The sequence below is a fragment of the Protopterus annectens genome, chromosome 1.part0 (genome assembly GCF_019279795.1).
Source record: "Protopterus annectens isolate FY-2018-M chromosome 1.part0, PAN1.0, whole genome shotgun sequence".
Classification (NCBI taxonomy): Eukaryota; Metazoa; Chordata; order Ceratodontiformes; family Protopteridae; genus Protopterus; species Protopterus annectens.
Genome location: NC_056725.1, coordinates 1,277,765,568 through 1,277,784,747, shown reverse-complemented (window position 1 = coordinate 1,277,784,747; position 19,180 = coordinate 1,277,765,568). Strand labels below are relative to the sequence as shown.

Genomic DNA, 19,180 nt, shown 5'->3' with positions numbered 1-19,180 from the left:
TACTTGGTTACAAGTTACCACTGGTGTACCTCGATATCCATACCATATCTGTGGACTCTATAGTACTCCCATCTCTGTACATATGTACCAAGGTGTATGTCCAAGGCAGCCTTATGTTTCTCATTGGCAGCCTAATGTTTCAAAACAGTTTTGTCCTATAGCTACCATCTGTTCTTGTTATAGGTATACTCATAACCTCCATAAGGGACAGAAGGCAGAGGTTAGACAACTTCGGCCAAGTAGACAATGATGTCGTGATGATGCCACTTGGGAAGATGAGGAGTTCATCGGACTCTGTGGACTGCATGAAGAACACAGTAGACATGAAGGATTGCATGACAGAGCAATGTGAAAGCATCTCAATGTCATGATAAGGCAGTATTCAGGAAATGCGTGCAGCATCAGAGATGACAGCCTGACAACTGGAGGGAGACTACCTTCTAGTGCAAACCTCATGGAGAATGAGACAGTCTTTTTTTTTGGATTTCGAAAGCTATCCATTAGCTGCCTTCAGTTACTCTCCTCATTCAACAGGTGTACTGGACCCACCCTAGCTTCCCCTAGGCTAATCCCAACATATATCTAGAATAGTGAGGTGATCCTGAACCCTGGGGGAGCATCACACTCCTGTCTGAGAGAGTTTTTAATGCTATTTACCTATCCTTCTATGCACCTAGTTACACTTTGAGGTAAAACTTACACTGGGTGTCATCTCTGAACCATCCTAATTTCTGTGAGGAACTGACATCAGTAAGACACTTTGTCCAGTCTGCGAAAGTACCTTGTGGTTGTTTCTCTGGTCTCCACCAGGGAAATCAAACTTTAATAGTGTTCCCAGGCTAACCCCATCTCCTTCCTTCTCCCCAGGATGGCTAGATCCATTCTCCTTACTTAAGCCATCAAACATTTGAGGCACTATTTGATCTCAGATAATCTAGGTCATAGTCAGGGTTTTATTCCTCAATGGCACAGGCATGACAAGGCATTCTTAGCATTTCTGCATTGAGATGATGATGATGTTGACATGGATAAAATCACTGGAGGGGTGAATACATGGTGATGACACGGGTAAAATAGCTGGAGTCGTGTATACATGTTGATGACATGGGTGAAATAGCTGGATGGATGAATACATGGTGATGACATGGGTAAAATAGCTGGATGGATGAATACATGGTGATGACATGGGTGAAATAGCTGGATAGATGAATACATGGTGATGACATGGGTAAAATAGCTGGGGGTGAATGCAGGTTATGGAAGTTGTTAAACATCACGTATCTCACAGAGACAGAGAGAGCAACCAGGTCAGTATCCATAGCACTCTTGCTGTACAACAACACTGCACATACAGACCACGGAAGAACACAAATACCAATGAACATGTTCCCTTTTTATTTTTATTATTTATTTATTTATTTAACATTTGTTTACTGGGAAAGTCTGACTTGGAATGAGCCAATTTTCAGTGGAGCCTAGGGAGAAAATCTCCATATGCATGTCTTTGTGAAGTGGGAGGAAACTGGAGCACCCAGAGGAAACCTACACGAATGCAGGGAGGACATGTAGACTCTACACAGAAAGCACCCCAGCCGAGAATCAAACCAGAGCACCTCTTGCTGTGATGTGACAATAACCACTGCACCACTGCACCATTGATATATAAGGTATTCAGGTACAGATGAGCATTCAGGCACAGAGGAATATAAGAACAAGTATGTGTATTTTGTATATTTCCATGCTACTACCCACTATTTGCATGCACATCAGTAGGTATCATTATATGATATGTTGCAAGGGAGCTGGACTCTCTGCGATATATCTTCTACTGTGTAGTCACAGGCTGTACCACTATTATGCTAACAGTTGCAAATGCTGTGGCAGGCCATCAGGCTGAGGTTAACATCTATGTAGGGTCTGCTAAGGATTCCAAGGCACATATTTTTACATGCATTGATCAACATGATAGCATGGTATCACACACACCTACGATATGGGGCATGCACAACATGGGAGTCAGGCAAGCCCTGACAAGGGGGGCTCACTTATGCTTGACAGCAACACCACAGCCCACCCCTGGGGCTGCACCACCAAATGTGTTCACTGCATCCATAGTGTATATACAATAGACTAATAGGGCTCAATGACACTATCTGTGATGTTATTGAGCAGTGTCAGTGCATCTTCAGGGCAATGAAATCCAATGATGTTGTAACAGGTTTCATTAGTTTCATGGTGGCACATGTTGGCATCATGTCCACCCCATATAGAGCATACTGAGTACCTATCTCACTGTCATATCTGGCAGTGCTATCCATGGCTGCCTAGGGAGAGTATTGCAGGGAGCATAGACTGCACCTGAGAGACTAGTGGTATCACCTTCTGCTGCCCATGTTGTGGGAACCATGGAATAAACTTTCAGGGCCAGTATAACATAGTGGGGAACCCCATGCAGGTCCTTTTTCAGGCATACCATTACATCAGTGTCAATGGGGGACTACTAGTCCTACCAAATCCAGCCATTGCAGTGACTCAAATGTATAGTGATGTAGTGGCTCACCTACACTATCCACAGACAAAATTATCTATGATGCAGGTGTCCCCCCTACACAAAGCCCATGTCTCTGTCTTGATTGACCTGTAAACGCCCCTCTTAGGTGTGTTTGCAGCCATGTTTCAATGCATCCCTATGCAAATGATGATGGATTTGACCCACGCCCTCTCTACTTCCTTCCTCTGTGGTGTACATTGAGAAGTCTTATACACTGTGTCATTCCACCATTCATTGCCCAGCACAGCTTTTAAATAACAATGTATGCATCATTTTGTTCTGTGTGATACTGCACTCCAAATGTGTACATGTCAGGGTTGATAGCAAATTCCACTCTCATATACACATGCATGATGCTGTCAAGGGTGTGTGTATAATGTAGCTGTGTCATTATTACTGTCATTATTGCTGGAGGGTGTACTTGCGGGGGCTGTGACAGGGCCTGCTGTTGCAGGTCTGGATGTTCCTTGGACTGAAGGTTGGGCTGCATCATCTGTCCTGACCATGTTGTGTACCATACAATATATTGCACATAGCTTGTAGGCAGAGGCATACCTTGATGCCCCTCAGACATGTTAAGGCAGTGGAACTGAGATTTCAGCAGGCCAAACACTAGCTCTACAGTGCTCTGATTCTATGAATGGGTGGTGTTATGTTGCATTTTGGCCATACTGTATGGGAGTCTTCAACCAGGACTCTGTTAGGTATCCCTCATTACCTGTACCATAATAGAACAGGAGAGAGACTTGGGTGCATGCTGTCTGTGGGTTCAGATATGGGGGCTGTGTGTCTGCATTTACCTACTAGATGACCCTGTGGAGTGTCACTGTGCAGGTAGTGGTGACAGAGTAGACCTCTATGCCATATGTGCAAGTCATGGAGACCACCAGGGTGCTGTGCAGGCACATTGTTTATCAGACCCTCTGAGCTGCACACTGCTTGGTAGTTAATGGAATGATGACCCTTCCTATTGGTGCAATGAAGTCCATGAGCACATGGTGGCACCTTTACTCTCACGTGTGCAGTCTACAGCACCCAGCATTTTGGGGAGGCTGGTGATATTACAGAAGCCACTCACAGTGTAGCTCTTTTCCTTGCAGTGTTAAGGAAACTGAAACCATATGTAGTAGAAATTTTAGAAATGTATTGAGAAATATCTTGAGGATTCTGTAGACTGACATCTGTGATATATCTAAAATATCCCCTGTTTTGACTCTGAGTGGTCCCCGTAGGTTGCAAATACCTTGGCAACTATGAGTCTAGGACATTCATGCATTCCTCCAAATTCATGCTATTTGTCATACATGTCTACAAATTCTTGTTTAATATCCCTGTGCACTCAGAACTAGACCAGCCGCTTCTGGTCCATTATGTGATGGCATCTTATCTTCTACCTGTACCATTTTGGATCGTGCCACCCACAGTTGTGTTGCACTTTAGGGTGGAGGCCAGTGGTGCTCACACACATTAAGTACTGCTCTGCTATAACTTCTGCTGTTTAAATGAAAAAGAAGCAAGTGGAGTGGTAGGAGAAAGCTAGTAAAAAGCTAATAAAATTCACGTATCGTCACTGCAACAAATCCGTTTATTTGGTTTTATTTTTTAAGCGCTTTCAGTGGTACAAATAATCCACCTTCTTCAGACCAAGAACAACCTCTAACAATGCATATATATACTCCTGTTACACAATTAGTTAATAATTTACCCTATAAAATCAATCAATTAATCAATGAATAAATGAAATACATTGTTTAAATAAATAATAATAATAATAAAATCCTCTCTTGATAAACAAACAATGTTACCATACTATAAACCATGTTAAACTCAAAAAACTTTTTAAAAAAAATATATATCAAAATAAATTACATGATGAATGCTACTAGGAATTACTTAGAAAAATCTACAGAGGTCAATATTGCATTTGATAACCTTACAAAAGATGGCACAAAAAATTAATAACCAAATAATAAATAATATAACATCCTGAAAAAAATGCAAGAACCTGTATTTATATTTTATGTGTATATGTAAATGTATATGTAACATATGAATTTATATAATCAAATAAAATAAATATAATAACTACATGCTGGTCACGAACAACTATCTAAACATTATTGAAATACTATATAGATAAAAACTTATATATGAATAAAAACTGGTTCATAATGCATACCATAATTAAAACACCATATGTATATTATGTTAGTAAACTTATATATAAAAAATTAATAGTTTATAAACGGATTTGTTGCAGTGACGATACGTGAATTTTATTAGCTTTTTACTAGCTTTCTCCTACCACTCCACTTGCTTCTTTTTCATTTAAGTGGTTTTTCGTCTTTTTCGGTTATAACTTCTGCTGTTCCAAACACATTTGATTGTTGCAGCTCTACAAATGTTGATATGCTTTTTGCCTTTGTACTGAGAAACAACTCCTTGCATTCCCAATCCTTGGTGACTATGGAGCAAGACCTATTCAGGCAGACCTTCATTTTGTGGCTGTTAAAGTATTCATTAGACTGTTCGTCTTCATCGACATGTCATTATGTGATTATTTTTGTATCCATATTCTAGTGCCTTTTAGTTTTAGCCACTTTTATGATGTGCTTTGCTAACTTTTGTGCAATAACATCTGGCATAGTGCATAACCTGACTGTGAATTATGGTATGTTAGCCACTTAGACTGCACTGACACCACTTAAGGTGTTTAAAAGTTTTTGCCATACTCTATCGGAATCTTCTTTCTCCTAGACAACAGATATTAAATTCTTACCCTCTTTCTTTACATGTTATATGCATTTTGCACCATTTTTGCAGCTCCTTTGGACTTCATCCATCCTGGTACAGACATAATGACTTATTTTCTACTGGAAATGTCTTTTCATATGTATCCTGGCATTACTGCTGTCTTTTGTGTTTGCTTGCCTTTACACCCCCAGATATGATTGCCTCTAGGTCCCTTTCCATGTTTATGCTTGTCATTACGTCCCTTCCAATTGCGTACCCTCTTTTGTATATGTACTTTCAGGTGCAGGTTTTAAAATTAAGCTGACAATCTTTAGATCACTTCACCAGTCTAGCCATGCATGTCCTCTTTCTTTCTAGACCTTTTGTGTGTAAATCGTTGTGCAACTTTGTGTTTTCACAAAAACGCAAAACATTTTTTCTAATTCTACAATACTACTTATAAAGAACAACATTCAATAATGAGTCTGCTGTACTTCGTGTGTTGCCATATTTTATTTTTCTGAGTTGAGTCCATTCATTTTGATCTTCTGTGTCCTGTTGCCCGTCCAGAATTTGACTTATACAGCCACATTAGAACCTACTCCAGATTCTCCATTTTGTTCCCTAACCTTTAGTGAGCTACAGTTTCTGACTTGTCAATACATTACATGTTTTGTACAACTGTATATCTCCTACATATGCATTACTGTTAACAGCAAAACAGATTTTAAGATTAACATTGTTATTCCACAAATGGAATTAGAAGTAACAAAGTATTGTATGTTAACATCACTATATTCATTGACTATAGATATTATGTTATCAATAATTTTATAAAATTGTTTAATTTTTCCAGATAATGCTGCAGAATGGAAAGAAACTGTACTTAAAAATCCACTCTATGTATATTCTCGCAGTGGACCTTTCTATTTAGCTGTGGACACCTTTATTTTAATCAGGTAAAGTAATGTAAAATTTTGTACCATAAATGTAAAACTTGGAATGTGATGTCATAATTTGTAATAAGGTTTTAATAATAGATAATGAATGCAAGATAGAAGAAAGTGAACAACAATGGAAGTGGAAAGGAACAAATAATTATTTTTTCTCTGATTATCCACTTCATTAATTTCATGACAGCCATAGTCTATCACAACAGACAGTGGGCACATGATGCATAAACAGGTTCAGCTGCCTAGGCAGTGAGGCATTTCCCTTTGGTACATTTGGTTGAGAATGTATGGCTGGAGTGGCATTCAGCTGCAAATGAATATGGCACTTGTGAATTTCCTGTAGGCAAAGAGTAGGACACACTACCAGTGAAGTATTATAGCAATAACCCACGCCTGGGTGTGGGTAATGCTGGATTTACCCACGGTTGGCGTGGTTTGGTCATGAGGGCGAAGCCCAAGTGGCCAAACAAAGCCAACCGTGGGTAAATCCAGCATTACCCACACCCAGAAGTGGGTTATTGCTATTATACAATGACATTATTTAAGAAAAAAAATAATTACTTTTCTTAAATAATGGTATTGTATGATGCCTCCTTGCTGCCCTTCCGCAGCTGTCTGGTATTCTGCGGCAGTTCTGATGTACTGCGCATCTGTATGCCATCGCAGTACATCAGGGCTGTGGGCAAAAGCAACGGAGAAAGCAAGATCTCCATTGCTTTTTACTGTTTCGCTATGTTAAATGGGTTTAACATAGCGAGACAGCTTTAAAATAAGCAACGGAGATCTCCGTTGCTTATTTTAAAGCTGTCTCGCTATGTTAAACCCATTTAACATAGCGAGACAGGTTTAAATAAAAGCAACGGAGAAAGCAAGATCTCTGTTGCTTTTTACACACTGTCTCGCTATGTTAAAGGAGTTTAACATAGCGAGACAGCTTTAAAAAAAGCAACGGAGATCTCCATTGCTTTTTTTAAACCTGTCTCGCTGTGTTAAACTCCTTTAACATAGCGAGACAGTGTTTTAAAAAAGACTTATACTAATGGAAAAAGTCTGGGCGATCGGACCTTTTTCCATTAGTATAAGTCGATTTACAACGTGCACGCTGACCAATCAGCGTGCACGTTTTGGAATATTAATGGGGGGTCATGGTATAATTTTCTTGTTTTCTTGTCCAGCTGATTGGATACATTTTGAGACCAGTCAATCACCCCAAAACTGTAAGTTAGAACAGGAAGAGCAAATTGTTTTATAGCTTGGACTTTGTTTGTAGATGTTAGGACTGTTTTCAATAATAATTTTAATCTTCTAAATTATTCCTTATTGAGTTTTGTTCCCATTTGTTCATGTTTTATTGCCAATCCTTCATCAGTTTCCAGATATTTATACACTTCCTCCTGCTCAAGTTCCTTTATATCACATTCCTGTCCCAAACTGATATTTTCTTGGTGCTGCAGTTTTCCTGCTTTAAAGGTTGCTTTTGCACATTTATCAAGACCAAATGACATTCTTATATCATCTGAGAAAGTTTTGACTTCTTGCAGTTCTGCTTTCAGCTCCTTATCTGATGAACTATACAGTTTTAAATCATCCACAAAAGGAAGATGAGAAGTCATTGCACTTTTTTGTTTTCAGGGTGCCAGATTGTAACCATGCCCTAATCTGTTAAGTAGATGGCTTAATGGGTTAAGGGCAAGACAAAGAGAAGTGGTAGCAAAGAGTCACCTTGGAATATCCCACTTTGACTTTTTATCCCTGCTATAATAATTTGTCCTTTACCATGGCTTAGCTGCAAAGTGTTTTGCCACTGTTTTTTGGTCACTATAATGTAATTGATCAATGTAGTCAATCTTATCTGTTTCTATCAAACGAGCGAATGGACAGATTGTTGAAAGTCATATGCCGAAAACCATATGAACAAAAATTCAGTTCGTCAAACCATTCTGACTGAGAACATGTTACAGTAGGGATAAGGAAATTTGCCCTTTTCCCCACTGTAGTGCATTCTCAGAGTTGGTATAAATAATTAGCAGGAGGTGTGGGGAAGTATGGGGCTTGCCCCCTGCAAAAGCATTTTTCCTGTTGTATGTGGGCATTGTTTTCATTTGGATTTTTTTTTGATGGACTGAATGTTCGATTATATGGGATCAATCATATGACTTTTGACAATCTTTCTGCTCGATGGTTCGTCATAGATTTGTGTCTTATACATGTGTAAACAATCCTTTATCCATAAATGTGGGATGCTGTCAAATGCTTTTTTGTACTCAATCCATGCCATGCATAGATTCTTCCCCTTTTTACAATTCTCCATTATGACTTTAACAACAAATGATCCTTTGTTCCATATGACTTTCTTTTGTTACCCTTTTGTTCTATTGCCACGTTTGAGTTTTCTTGTAAATGACTATAAACTCCGTCAGCATCAATTTCAGTATATACTTTATATATTGTCAGAAGGCAAGTTATTGGTCAATAGTTTTTAGGATAGCTTGCAGATTCACTCTTAAAGAGTAATATAATTTTTCCTCTTGTTAATCAGGTTGGTGTCTGTTTGGGAAGTAGTTCTTACCCACGGCTAACTTTTCGTGTAAATATTAATACTTTTAGCCAGAAATTAGGTACTGTATCTGGACCTGATGTTCTCCATTAAGAAGCTTTTCTTAATTTTGCTTTAGCTTCTCTGAACATTTCTTCATCTCATTTCATATCCTGTACATTGATTTTTTTATTGTTTCTTTTACCTCTAGCCATTTAGCATCTTTGTTATGTTCCACAGGGTAGATTATTTCTCCAGAACATGTCTGTTTCTTCTTTTTTTTAGTGGTGTTTCTATTCCCATTGCTTTGTTTCTTTAAAACTCTTTTGGTCATCAATAAATTGATTATTTTGTACTTTTCCTTTATATTTACCTGCAGATCTTCTAAGTTTTTTTTTTGCCTGTGCCAATTTCTTTAGTTTATTGTTTAAAATAGTGTACAATAGATCCTGGTCTTGTCTGATACTGTGCATTGCTTTTATCACATCTGTTTTTCTAAATATTTTTGTTTATCTTTTCTTTCTTCTGTAATCTTCTAACAGTTACACTTCTTGTCTTACTTGCTTTACAGTTTACTTTATTTGATGCTTCCATGATGGCATTTGATTTCTCCCCTTCCTTTCCCTTACTGCCCTGCATTTTTGTGATAAGACTTTATCTGTTATTAATTTAGCTGCTCAGTAATATATCCTATTTACTTCTTTTATATTACATGAATTTCTGTTAATAGTCTTGATTACTGCATTTATTTGTTTTATCAAATATTATTGACTTTCTGTGTGAAGATTAGGACTACATGCAGGTAGTCGAATGCACAGACTGCCATAAGAGTTATCCAATGTCCTGTTTCATCAGATCACTGTTTATCAGAATCAGTGCATTGTTGCTGGATTATGGTTATGTTGGAATAGGGAATTTTTCTTTTCCATACTGTAGTATATTTAGAGATGTGGGGGTGTATGGGTGGAGGAAGGTGTGCCCCTTTGGAAAAGCACTGCAAAAACATTTTATTTTGTAATGTATGGAATCACAAAACAGTGCACAAAAGGAAGCCTTTCCTCACATGCACTGTCGTGCGATACTGAAATTAGCAAGTTTAAAGATGTGAGTATGGAGGTGGAAGATTGTATTTTACATTATTTAGTATTTTCAGTTGGTCAGATATGATCATTTGAGCCCTGACTAATTTTGTATTCAATATTTTAACATAACAGTGAAAGGAAAAGCTAACGAGACACTAAACTAGGATGATGTAAGATGGGTTAGGCATAGAAATAGACTAGATGGAGGGGAGAAGAGGGTAATATAATGGCGGGTTAGGGCTATAGAACTGTTTGGAAGCAGAAGATGAGGAAGATTTGGAAGGCTAAAGTTGCTAAAAGAAGAATTCAAATGATTGGAGTGAATACTATGTACAAAGGAATTTATATAAGATGGTGGGGTCTAAATTAGGTGGGATACTGATGGAAGTGGGAGAATGCATGTCATACATTCTGAGGTTGTACATGTAATCAAGAGACAAACAGGGTCAGGGGGCTGGAATGGGGTCAGGGGGCATGGGCAATGATGAAGCAAAAGGGAAGATAAGGAGGGCAGATGAGATGCAGTGGTGCATGAGGAAAGGTGAAAGAACTGATGGCCATGAATGCCTGGGGGGATGAGAGGATTATGGGGGATTTTAATGATAATAGCAACAGGTACACAGGGACTGGCAATGAAAACAGTGTTAGAACAAAAACTGCATGATGATTTGAAAAAACTTGACCTGTGAAACTTAGGAGGAATAAGGTGGTTTCTGGGAGTACTGGTAGAGTGTATCCCCAAGACTAAGGCACAGGTAAGTGGGGAGAAGTGAAATAATTAATTCATTAATGGCTCAGTTGAACTATTAATAATGATCCTTCTACATATGATACTAAGTGGAGTGAAGGATGGCGAGCTGGAAGTTTTGGAAATTGAATCATGCCAGTAATGAAGACAGCATCAAGGACCATTAGAGACAGAGAAGAAAAAAATATATAAGACCAATTCTGACTGTGTACATAAGGGAAAATTATTTGGCACAAATACTAGAAGATTTTTACAGAAAGTATACAGTCAAGGGCTTTTGCACAAGTGATTTCAGAGCAATGCACAAGAAGGGCAACTGAAAAAAGAAATGTAATGAATGTGTAATGGAGTGTTTGAGGAACATTGTGAACAGGGATATGAATTGCTGAGTGACTGAAGGTGTAAGGACTGCCTGCACCAACGTGTGAAAGTGAAGCAAGTGTTGAAAGCTGTAGATGAGCCCTAGATATAAAGGCAAATCACTTTAAATGAAAGTGAGTCAGGTAAGAAAAGTGTCACTATTAAGGTTGCAGAAAAAAAAAAAACGCGAGGTATTAGTAGTGAAAACAAGAGCAAAGTTGGCAAGAAAGGGGGAATGCTGCATACAAAGGGTGGTAGGTGATCCTGCACAATGCCATTGGCCTTGTTAAAAATTAGTTGCTTGTACACTTTAGTTATAGTAGAAGGAGCTGTCATTAATGTGGTGACATAAGAAGTACTGACTAGATAGGGTAGGGAATTATGAAACAGGATCTTACTACTCTGTAGGGGATTATGAAACATGATCTTGGTACTCTGTAGGGGATTATGAAACAGAATCTTACTACTATGTAGGAATTATGAAACAAGATCTTACTAGTCTGTAGGGGGTTTCTGTTAGCATGCACACTCACAGGGTCCCAATCCCCCACCACTACCTAACTGTACCACCTCCATGTTACCACTAGGTGCAAGCAAACACGCACTCCCCCATATCTCCACTCAACCGTTCCAACAGGTCGATTAAAGTAAGCTCAATGCATGTGTTTTTCCTGGGCTTAATGAAAGCATTTCCATTTTAAGTGTTTTAAAGCTGCGGTCTTTTTATATTTAATGACTTAGTGCTTTTTACTGGCTAATTTAAACATGTGACTTTTGGGAGGGATATTTAAATGTTGTAGAGGATTGTGTTACTTTGTTCTGAAGAAGTCGTTTGGATCTACGTCTTATCCTTGGTGTGGCTGGCTCGTTTGTTCATGTGTTGGTTCTTGGTTTGTGGCTATGTCTACAGTTGTTCTTGTACCTGGAGTTGGAGCCGACACCCCGGGACCTGATGGACTGGAAGCCATTTCTGGACAAGTTGGGCTTTTAACTCAATTGGTGCAACAACTTACCTCACAAGTGACTGACGTGGCAATACACTTTAATGCAGGTACTTGCTCTGGGTCTGCTACCTATTCTATCCCCTCCTGCTCAACCATCTAACTATGTTTTGTACCAGAATGGTGTCAGTGGACCTAATAGATCAGTTACTGAATTTAACTCTACCCCTGAAGTTCTAAGAACACAGGTCAATGAACCACCTTTAAACCTATCTAATTGGATTAAACAGAATGTCAATTTTAAACATCACAGGCCGAGTGTACAGTGTTCTTTATGTGAGTCTTTAAACTTGTTGAAAGACAAAAATGTTAAAAATCAGAAAACTGCAAGTGGAAAATGAATATTTCAAAGAAAACATTAAAGTAAATAGGATACAGAAGGGTCTTCGACACTGGAAATACCCTAACAGTTTGATACTTAATTCTCCTTTACACACTGAATTGATTCAGTTGTTTGACCGCCAGGGTTGTGAACTACTGGAGGTCCTCATTAAACATAACCAGAAAACCATTAACGGCTTACTGCAGGAAGCAACGGAACTTGAGAGGGGAATTCAAAATTACTTGTTATTTGACCAACAAAGGGAAAACTACACTAACATTTTTTATAGTGTTGACAAAATTATTTTGGAGGTACAGGGGAGAAAGGAAAGGAAATTTGAACCTGACCGGCTTGATTACTGTAATGGTTTGGCCTACCCTAAACCGTCACGTAACTTAGTTTCACCTCAGGAAGCAGCCACTACTTCCAATTACCATGACAATGATCAAGAAGTTGAAGGGCCAGCCCCTTTAGGCCCAGATCCTCCCAGATGATCGGAGAGGATCATGAACAGACCGAATTACCAACAGGGCTCCTCATGGGGAGAACACCATTAGAATGGGGCTCACCACTATCAGCATTGGAACAAAATGAACAGGAACTAGATTCCAGCTTGCATGACTTCAGAAATGTAAGTGGAACCTGCCTCATGAATTCTAGTGATGTTGATACAATTCAAAATTCACGAGGTGACTTTACTATTTTTAATTATTCTTGTCTGAACTTTGAAACCGCCATGGCTGATTTGCTTTGTAGAGGCTTCAATTTTGTACCTACCACCCACAGTTAAAATTGTTTGTTTGAAAACTGAACTTTAAACTTTTATTTAATGATACTGAAGGTTTGAATGTTGGTCAAATACTTAGAAGGAGTAGTCTGTTCAACCCGCCTCTTCCCTTGCCCTTAATAGCCTTTGAGAAATTGTGTGAGTTTGATTTTAGGAACCTGCTATCCAAGGTTCGCACTAAAAAGTTTAACAACCTCACAGGGGCTGAAAATGAACTTTTAAAACAACTTTGCTCTATCAAAACTATTTGGGTTATGAAACCCGACAAGGGAGGGGGGGTTGTAGTGACGTATGTTGAGGACTACCTTAAAAAATGTTTTTGCACTTAGGTGACAGTAATTTTTATGAAGAAACCTCACTCAATATGGTTAACATTGCTTATTCTAGAATAGATTGGTTACTCCAGGATATGTTAGACCAGGGCCAGATTGACCATGGCCTGTGGTCCCTGCTTGTGGTTAAATTTCCTGCTGTCCCTTCTATATTTGGACTTCCCAAGATCCATAAAGATCTGTGTGACCCTCCGTTAAGACCTATTGTTAATGCTTCTAGGTCCAAAACTCATTCCTTGGCAAGGTATGTTGATGTCAGACTAAAACATGTTTTAGAGGGATATTCACACATCTGTAAGGATTTGTGGGATTTTTTAAGTAAAGTGTCTGAGGTCTGTTATGATGACAACTTGATTTTCTGTATAACTGATGTTAACAATCTGTTTAATGTTATTCCCTATGAGACAGGGCTTGATTGGTTTCATGAATTCTTGGTGGAAAATTGAGTTTTTTTGTAACAATGAGATAAACACCTTGGACTTGATGATGGAACTTGTTTTAAAAAACAATTTTGTGTACATAGACGGACATTACTATCTTCAAAGGAAAGGGGTGGCAATGGGAGCCGCTTGTGCCCCCATTTTTGCCAACATTGTTATGTTAATATGGGAGACTAAATACATTTTAAATTATTTTGGGTCCTCCCCCCTTGGAGTTTTTACCTCAGGTTTCTGGATGACATTATTATTTTTTAGAAGGAATCTGAGATTGAACTACAACACTTCATTGAGTATCTTAACTAAACTGCCACATTTTTGAAGATTAGTGCCACATGGGGTAAAAATGACATTTGTTACTTAGATGTCCATCTTTCTAAGGGCATTGTGAGGAAAAGATTTGTAAGCCACATTTACAGAAAACCTACTTTTTCAAACTGTTACTTGCACTTTGATAGCTGCCATCTATTACATCAGAAGAAAGGCTTGGTAAAGGCTCAGTTTGTTCGCCTTACCAGGATGACGTCTGAGGACGACACTTTTTTAAGGGAAGCTAACACACTTTCTGACATGTTTTTATCCAGAGTATATCCAAAGGCTCTGGTAGAGGCAGTTCATTCTGATGTACAAAACAAAAGAGTTAGGGGGTTTTACACTCCATTATTGTTTGACCAAGAGACTAGTACACATGTTTTTTCGAGGGTGACTAATGCAGTGGTAAATAATTCCCCTTATGTATCTTTCATTACCACATACACCCCTGAGTGTCCACAAATTTATAAAACCTTGAGTAGATACTGGCACATTTTTTCAGTATACAAGGAGTTACAAGGGATACATAAAGAGGGGATGAGGATGGTTTACAAAAGAGGGAGATGTTTCAAAAAAATTCTGGAAGCAACCCCCCAGGACAACAACTTTGTCTCTGTTGGGAGGAAAGGTACCCACAAATGTGGGTTTTGTAACCACTGCAGATATTTGATTGAACTCGATAAAGTTTATGTAAATGGAATGGTGATTCATGTGCATCTTTTTAGTAATTGTAACACCAAGGACATTGTTTACCTTGCCCTGTGTAAAAACTGTAACTGTTTTTATGTTGGAAAGTTCAAGGAACGTGTTTATGAACACTCTGTTGACATTAGGAAGGGTAACATGAACAATGCCTTGGCAAAACATGTATCTGAGAACCCTAAAAATTAATTTGGGTTTGTAGCCATTGACCATGTTATGTACTAGAATTAAAGGAATTGAAGTGGCAAATTAAGCTCAATGCATGTGTTTTTCCTGGGCTTAATGAAAGCATTTCCATTTTAAGTGTTTTAAAGCTGCAGTCTTTTTATATTTAATGACTTAGTGTTTTTTACTGGCTAATTTAAACATGTGAGTTTTGGGAGGGATATATAAATGTTGTAGAGGATTGTGTTACTTTGTTCTGAAGAAGTCTTTTGGATCTACTTTGACGAAAGATCTTAACTGTGTGCATTAAACTGGTCTTATCCTTGGTGTGGCTGGCTCGTTTGTTCCTGTGTTGGTTCTTGGTTTGTGGCTATGCCAACAGGTTGATACCATACAGAACTCTGGTGTCTGTTTTATTCAACAGAACCTGACAGCAACTCTCCCCTGTACATCTGCTGTAGCCAACTTTATTGGCACAAGCTACTTATAGCCTATAACTGACCACTTAGTCACCCTTCCTTTAACCTGTAACTTCAGCCTTCTACAAGCTTCCTTATCACCTACTTTCAGCCACCACTACCCCTACTTTAATCTATTCCAGCCAAAGCATTACCTCATACTAGAACTGTTCCCACATACCTTGGCCAGCCACCACCTACACTTAATATCAGCATCCACTGATACATTCTCGTGCACCCCTGCTGGGGCTGACCCACTCCATTTGCCCTACATTCTCAATACACTCCCCTACCCTGCCCCCAATTACCACCCGCTCCCACCCCCACTAATTGTGTATTTATTTCAACTCAACTACACCCTACCCATTTCTCCTATTCCACCAAACACACTTCACCGCACCCTCCTCACACACTTTCCTTTCATACTCTCCACTCATCATCAACACTATGTCCTCTCCCCTACTCCTACTAACCATTCTTACCTCACTTTTCTATCTCACTTATCTCACACAATTACCTCAACCCAACCACACATACCCTACACACACCACATCTACCATACTACATAACTTCACACCACCCTTCACCTCTATAACACCTGAACTCTATCCACTGAACCCTGCCCTACTTTTCAAACATACAAAACTGCCCCTCCTTCATACTCACTCCACACTCCAACATTCACACTCCACCAAATATTTCCCACTCCTACCCTCATTCTCCCCTATCAAACCACCTCAAACTTATCCTCCATTAAATTACTTTGTAACTATCTGGTAACATTCACCCTAGCCCTGGGCCCACATCCCCAACTTCTGCCCTGTAATACACACACACACACACACACACACACACACACACACACACACACACACACACACACACACACACACACACACACACACACACACACACGCACACACACAAACACCTAAATCTAAATATATACGCCTTGTCACTTTCAATGCCAAAAGCCTAAATAATAACATCCCAAACCTACCATACCTGGTTTCACCTTAACCATCCTGACATAACTGAGATATCAGAAACTTGCCTTAAACCCATTATAAAGGACAATGAAATTATGCCACCTGGCTACCAAATAATTTGTAATGATCAACTTAACAAAAAAGGTGGAGGTGTAGCTGTACTCTTCTCTTCCACTTATACCATAACTCCTTACACCAATCTTATCTCTAACTTTAGTAACACTGAGCTTATTACTGCTCTACTAAAACTAAACAGCCACAAATCCATATGGACAGCTGCCCTATATATATACCCTCTGGTAACAACATCCCAATACTAGAAGATACCCTCTCCTGGTTTTCTTCCAACATAAAAAAATGAAACCTACATCCTAGGAGACACCAACATAAATTGGGTCTCAATAACTTCACCTACCACATCACAATCTATCAATCTCTACAACTTTAGCCAACTTATAAACTCCCCTACCAGACCAAACAAAGATGGGTCCTCTGGCACCATCATTGACTGGATCCTTATATCCCATTCCAACCTCATCTCAAACTCAGGAATCCTTCCTGACCCCCTCAGTGACCTCCTTCCAGCCTTTGCTATCACCCCTGCCCTCTCCAGCAGCAGCACCATTACACCCATACATTCAATCTCTCCTATTTCAACCCTCAAACTTTCTCTGAATGTCTGACTTGCTGACTGGTCCCCCCTAAAAACACTGCCCCTAGACAGTGCCACCACCTACTTCAATGATACATTCATAAACACTCTCACAACCGCGCACCTACAAGAACCAAACAAATCAGAGCTAACACCTCCTCCTGGTTGTCCAAGGAAACCAAACTTACCATGCTACAAAGAGATAAAACCTGGAAACTGTATCAAAAAACTAAATTACAAAACAGTGTAAGAAACTTCTCTGTGTGGAAGATTTTCAGTCCATATATTTCTAGTTAATCACTGTATATTAATCAGATCAGACAATAGTAGTAGAAGTAGCAAACGTAAACTCATCTTAAGTCAAAACAAAACAAAAAGTAATAATAGAAAATATATAATTGTACAGCATTACTAAGTATTTTAAAGTAATCCAAGCAAGGCAGGCAGTCTGTTTCCAGTCGAAAATCCTTTATTAAGTACACAGACAAGCGATCCAAGTAAAACAAAAATAGAGTAATAATTTCCTCACAAGCTTTCTAATTATATATATACTTTTTATCAGGTATGGAAGTGGTTTATTGTGCTGTAAAACAAAGTGTTATTGGTACTCATGTTAAATTCACATCCCTTCCCCCATCAGTGTGACATTCGAGCTGGTCCTGCCCTACTTAGTAGCTGTCATAATAATATATAACCCTTATGTACTTTAAATAAAATTTATAATGATGTGGTACCTCTTATTTAACCAAATTATTAAGTAGATTATTAAGTCTGTGATTTTATCCAAGACAATATACTACATGGCTGGAAATATATCAACCTTAGTTCATTTGGCAATCAAAAAATATATCTAAATATATACATATACATTTTGCATGTAAAAATCAATTTCTATTTTCATAACCTATTGTTAACAAAGATCGCTTTCGTCCTTCTAGACTTCTTCAGGTCTGTGTACAAGAACCCTAAAAACCTATATAATTGTATAATTAGTTAGTATCACAGACTTAATAATCTACTTAATAATTTGGTTAAATAAGAAGTACCACATCATTTGCAATACCCCCAAGCACACCAAGTTCAAATCTCTCCTGTTATCCTATCTCACAGATAAATGGATCTGCCCTCCCCAACGTAAATTCCCCCTCCAACTATCTATCCTCCACCCACTGCAAAAACTACTTTCTTCAACCTTACCATTATACTCTAATTAGGACACTCAACTTCTGCACCCAGATACCGCTCTCAAATTGATGTCCTTCCTTACAAAAAGTATATTAATTTGCAAGTATGTTTCATTTTGTCTGTATTCAAAAATGTGTTAATTTCACTTTCTTTTATTGTATCATAGAATGTAGCCCTTTGTGAACTTGCTTTATTGTATGCTCTCTACATTTCTTATTATATTCATATTGTTTCTCTGTAACCAGTTTTGCAACTTTGTTCATATTGTTTCTCTATAACTATTTTCAGAGCTTTTCTCTCCGGGACTCCACTGAAAGCAGGCTCTTCATGGCCCAGTGGACCTCCCCGGTTATCAAACTGAAATAAATAAACAAACAAACAAACAAACAAACAAACTAAATAAATAAAAATGAAACAGGATCTCACTACTCTGTAGGAGATTATGAAACAGGATCTTACTGCTATGTTGGGGATTATGAAACAAAATTTTACACAGCACAGCAACATGAACTGTTCCCAGCCTGGAGGTGTATGGTAGTACTTCTGGTACTTCGCAGCTGTTGTTACTTACAGAGTACAGCAACATGAACTACATACAGATAAGAGCTGAATGTTAGTGTCCCTGCTAGTGAGGATCTCATGGTAGATTAGAGCAATATCTGCTGTTCATAAATAAGAGTGCTAATGCATCTGTTAGTAAAGTATTGTCACACCTTTTAATATGCTCTGCAGCACAGCACCTCAAAGCACCATGGAATCTATACTACCATGAATGCCTTCTATGTTGTTTAACACTGGGGATGATGTGAAACATACAGCCACCCTTATCAGCAACAAAATGGGACAGAAAATGGGTGTAAGGGACAATAAATAAG

At 38.6% G+C, this 19,180-nt stretch overlaps 1 protein-coding gene across 1 annotated transcript in view; it reads left to right on the top strand.

The window, feature by feature from the left end:
* Positions 1–19,180, top strand: part of LOC122801053 (O-acyltransferase like protein-like) — a 676,941-nt gene that overhangs the window by 206,140 nt on the left and 451,621 nt on the right. Inside the window, exon 5 of the mRNA XM_044070575.1 lies at positions 6,141–6,243. Coding sequence (XP_043926510.1) covers positions 6,141–6,243 — 103 coding nt within the window. The remainder of the gene's footprint in view (positions 1–6,140; positions 6,244–19,180) is intronic.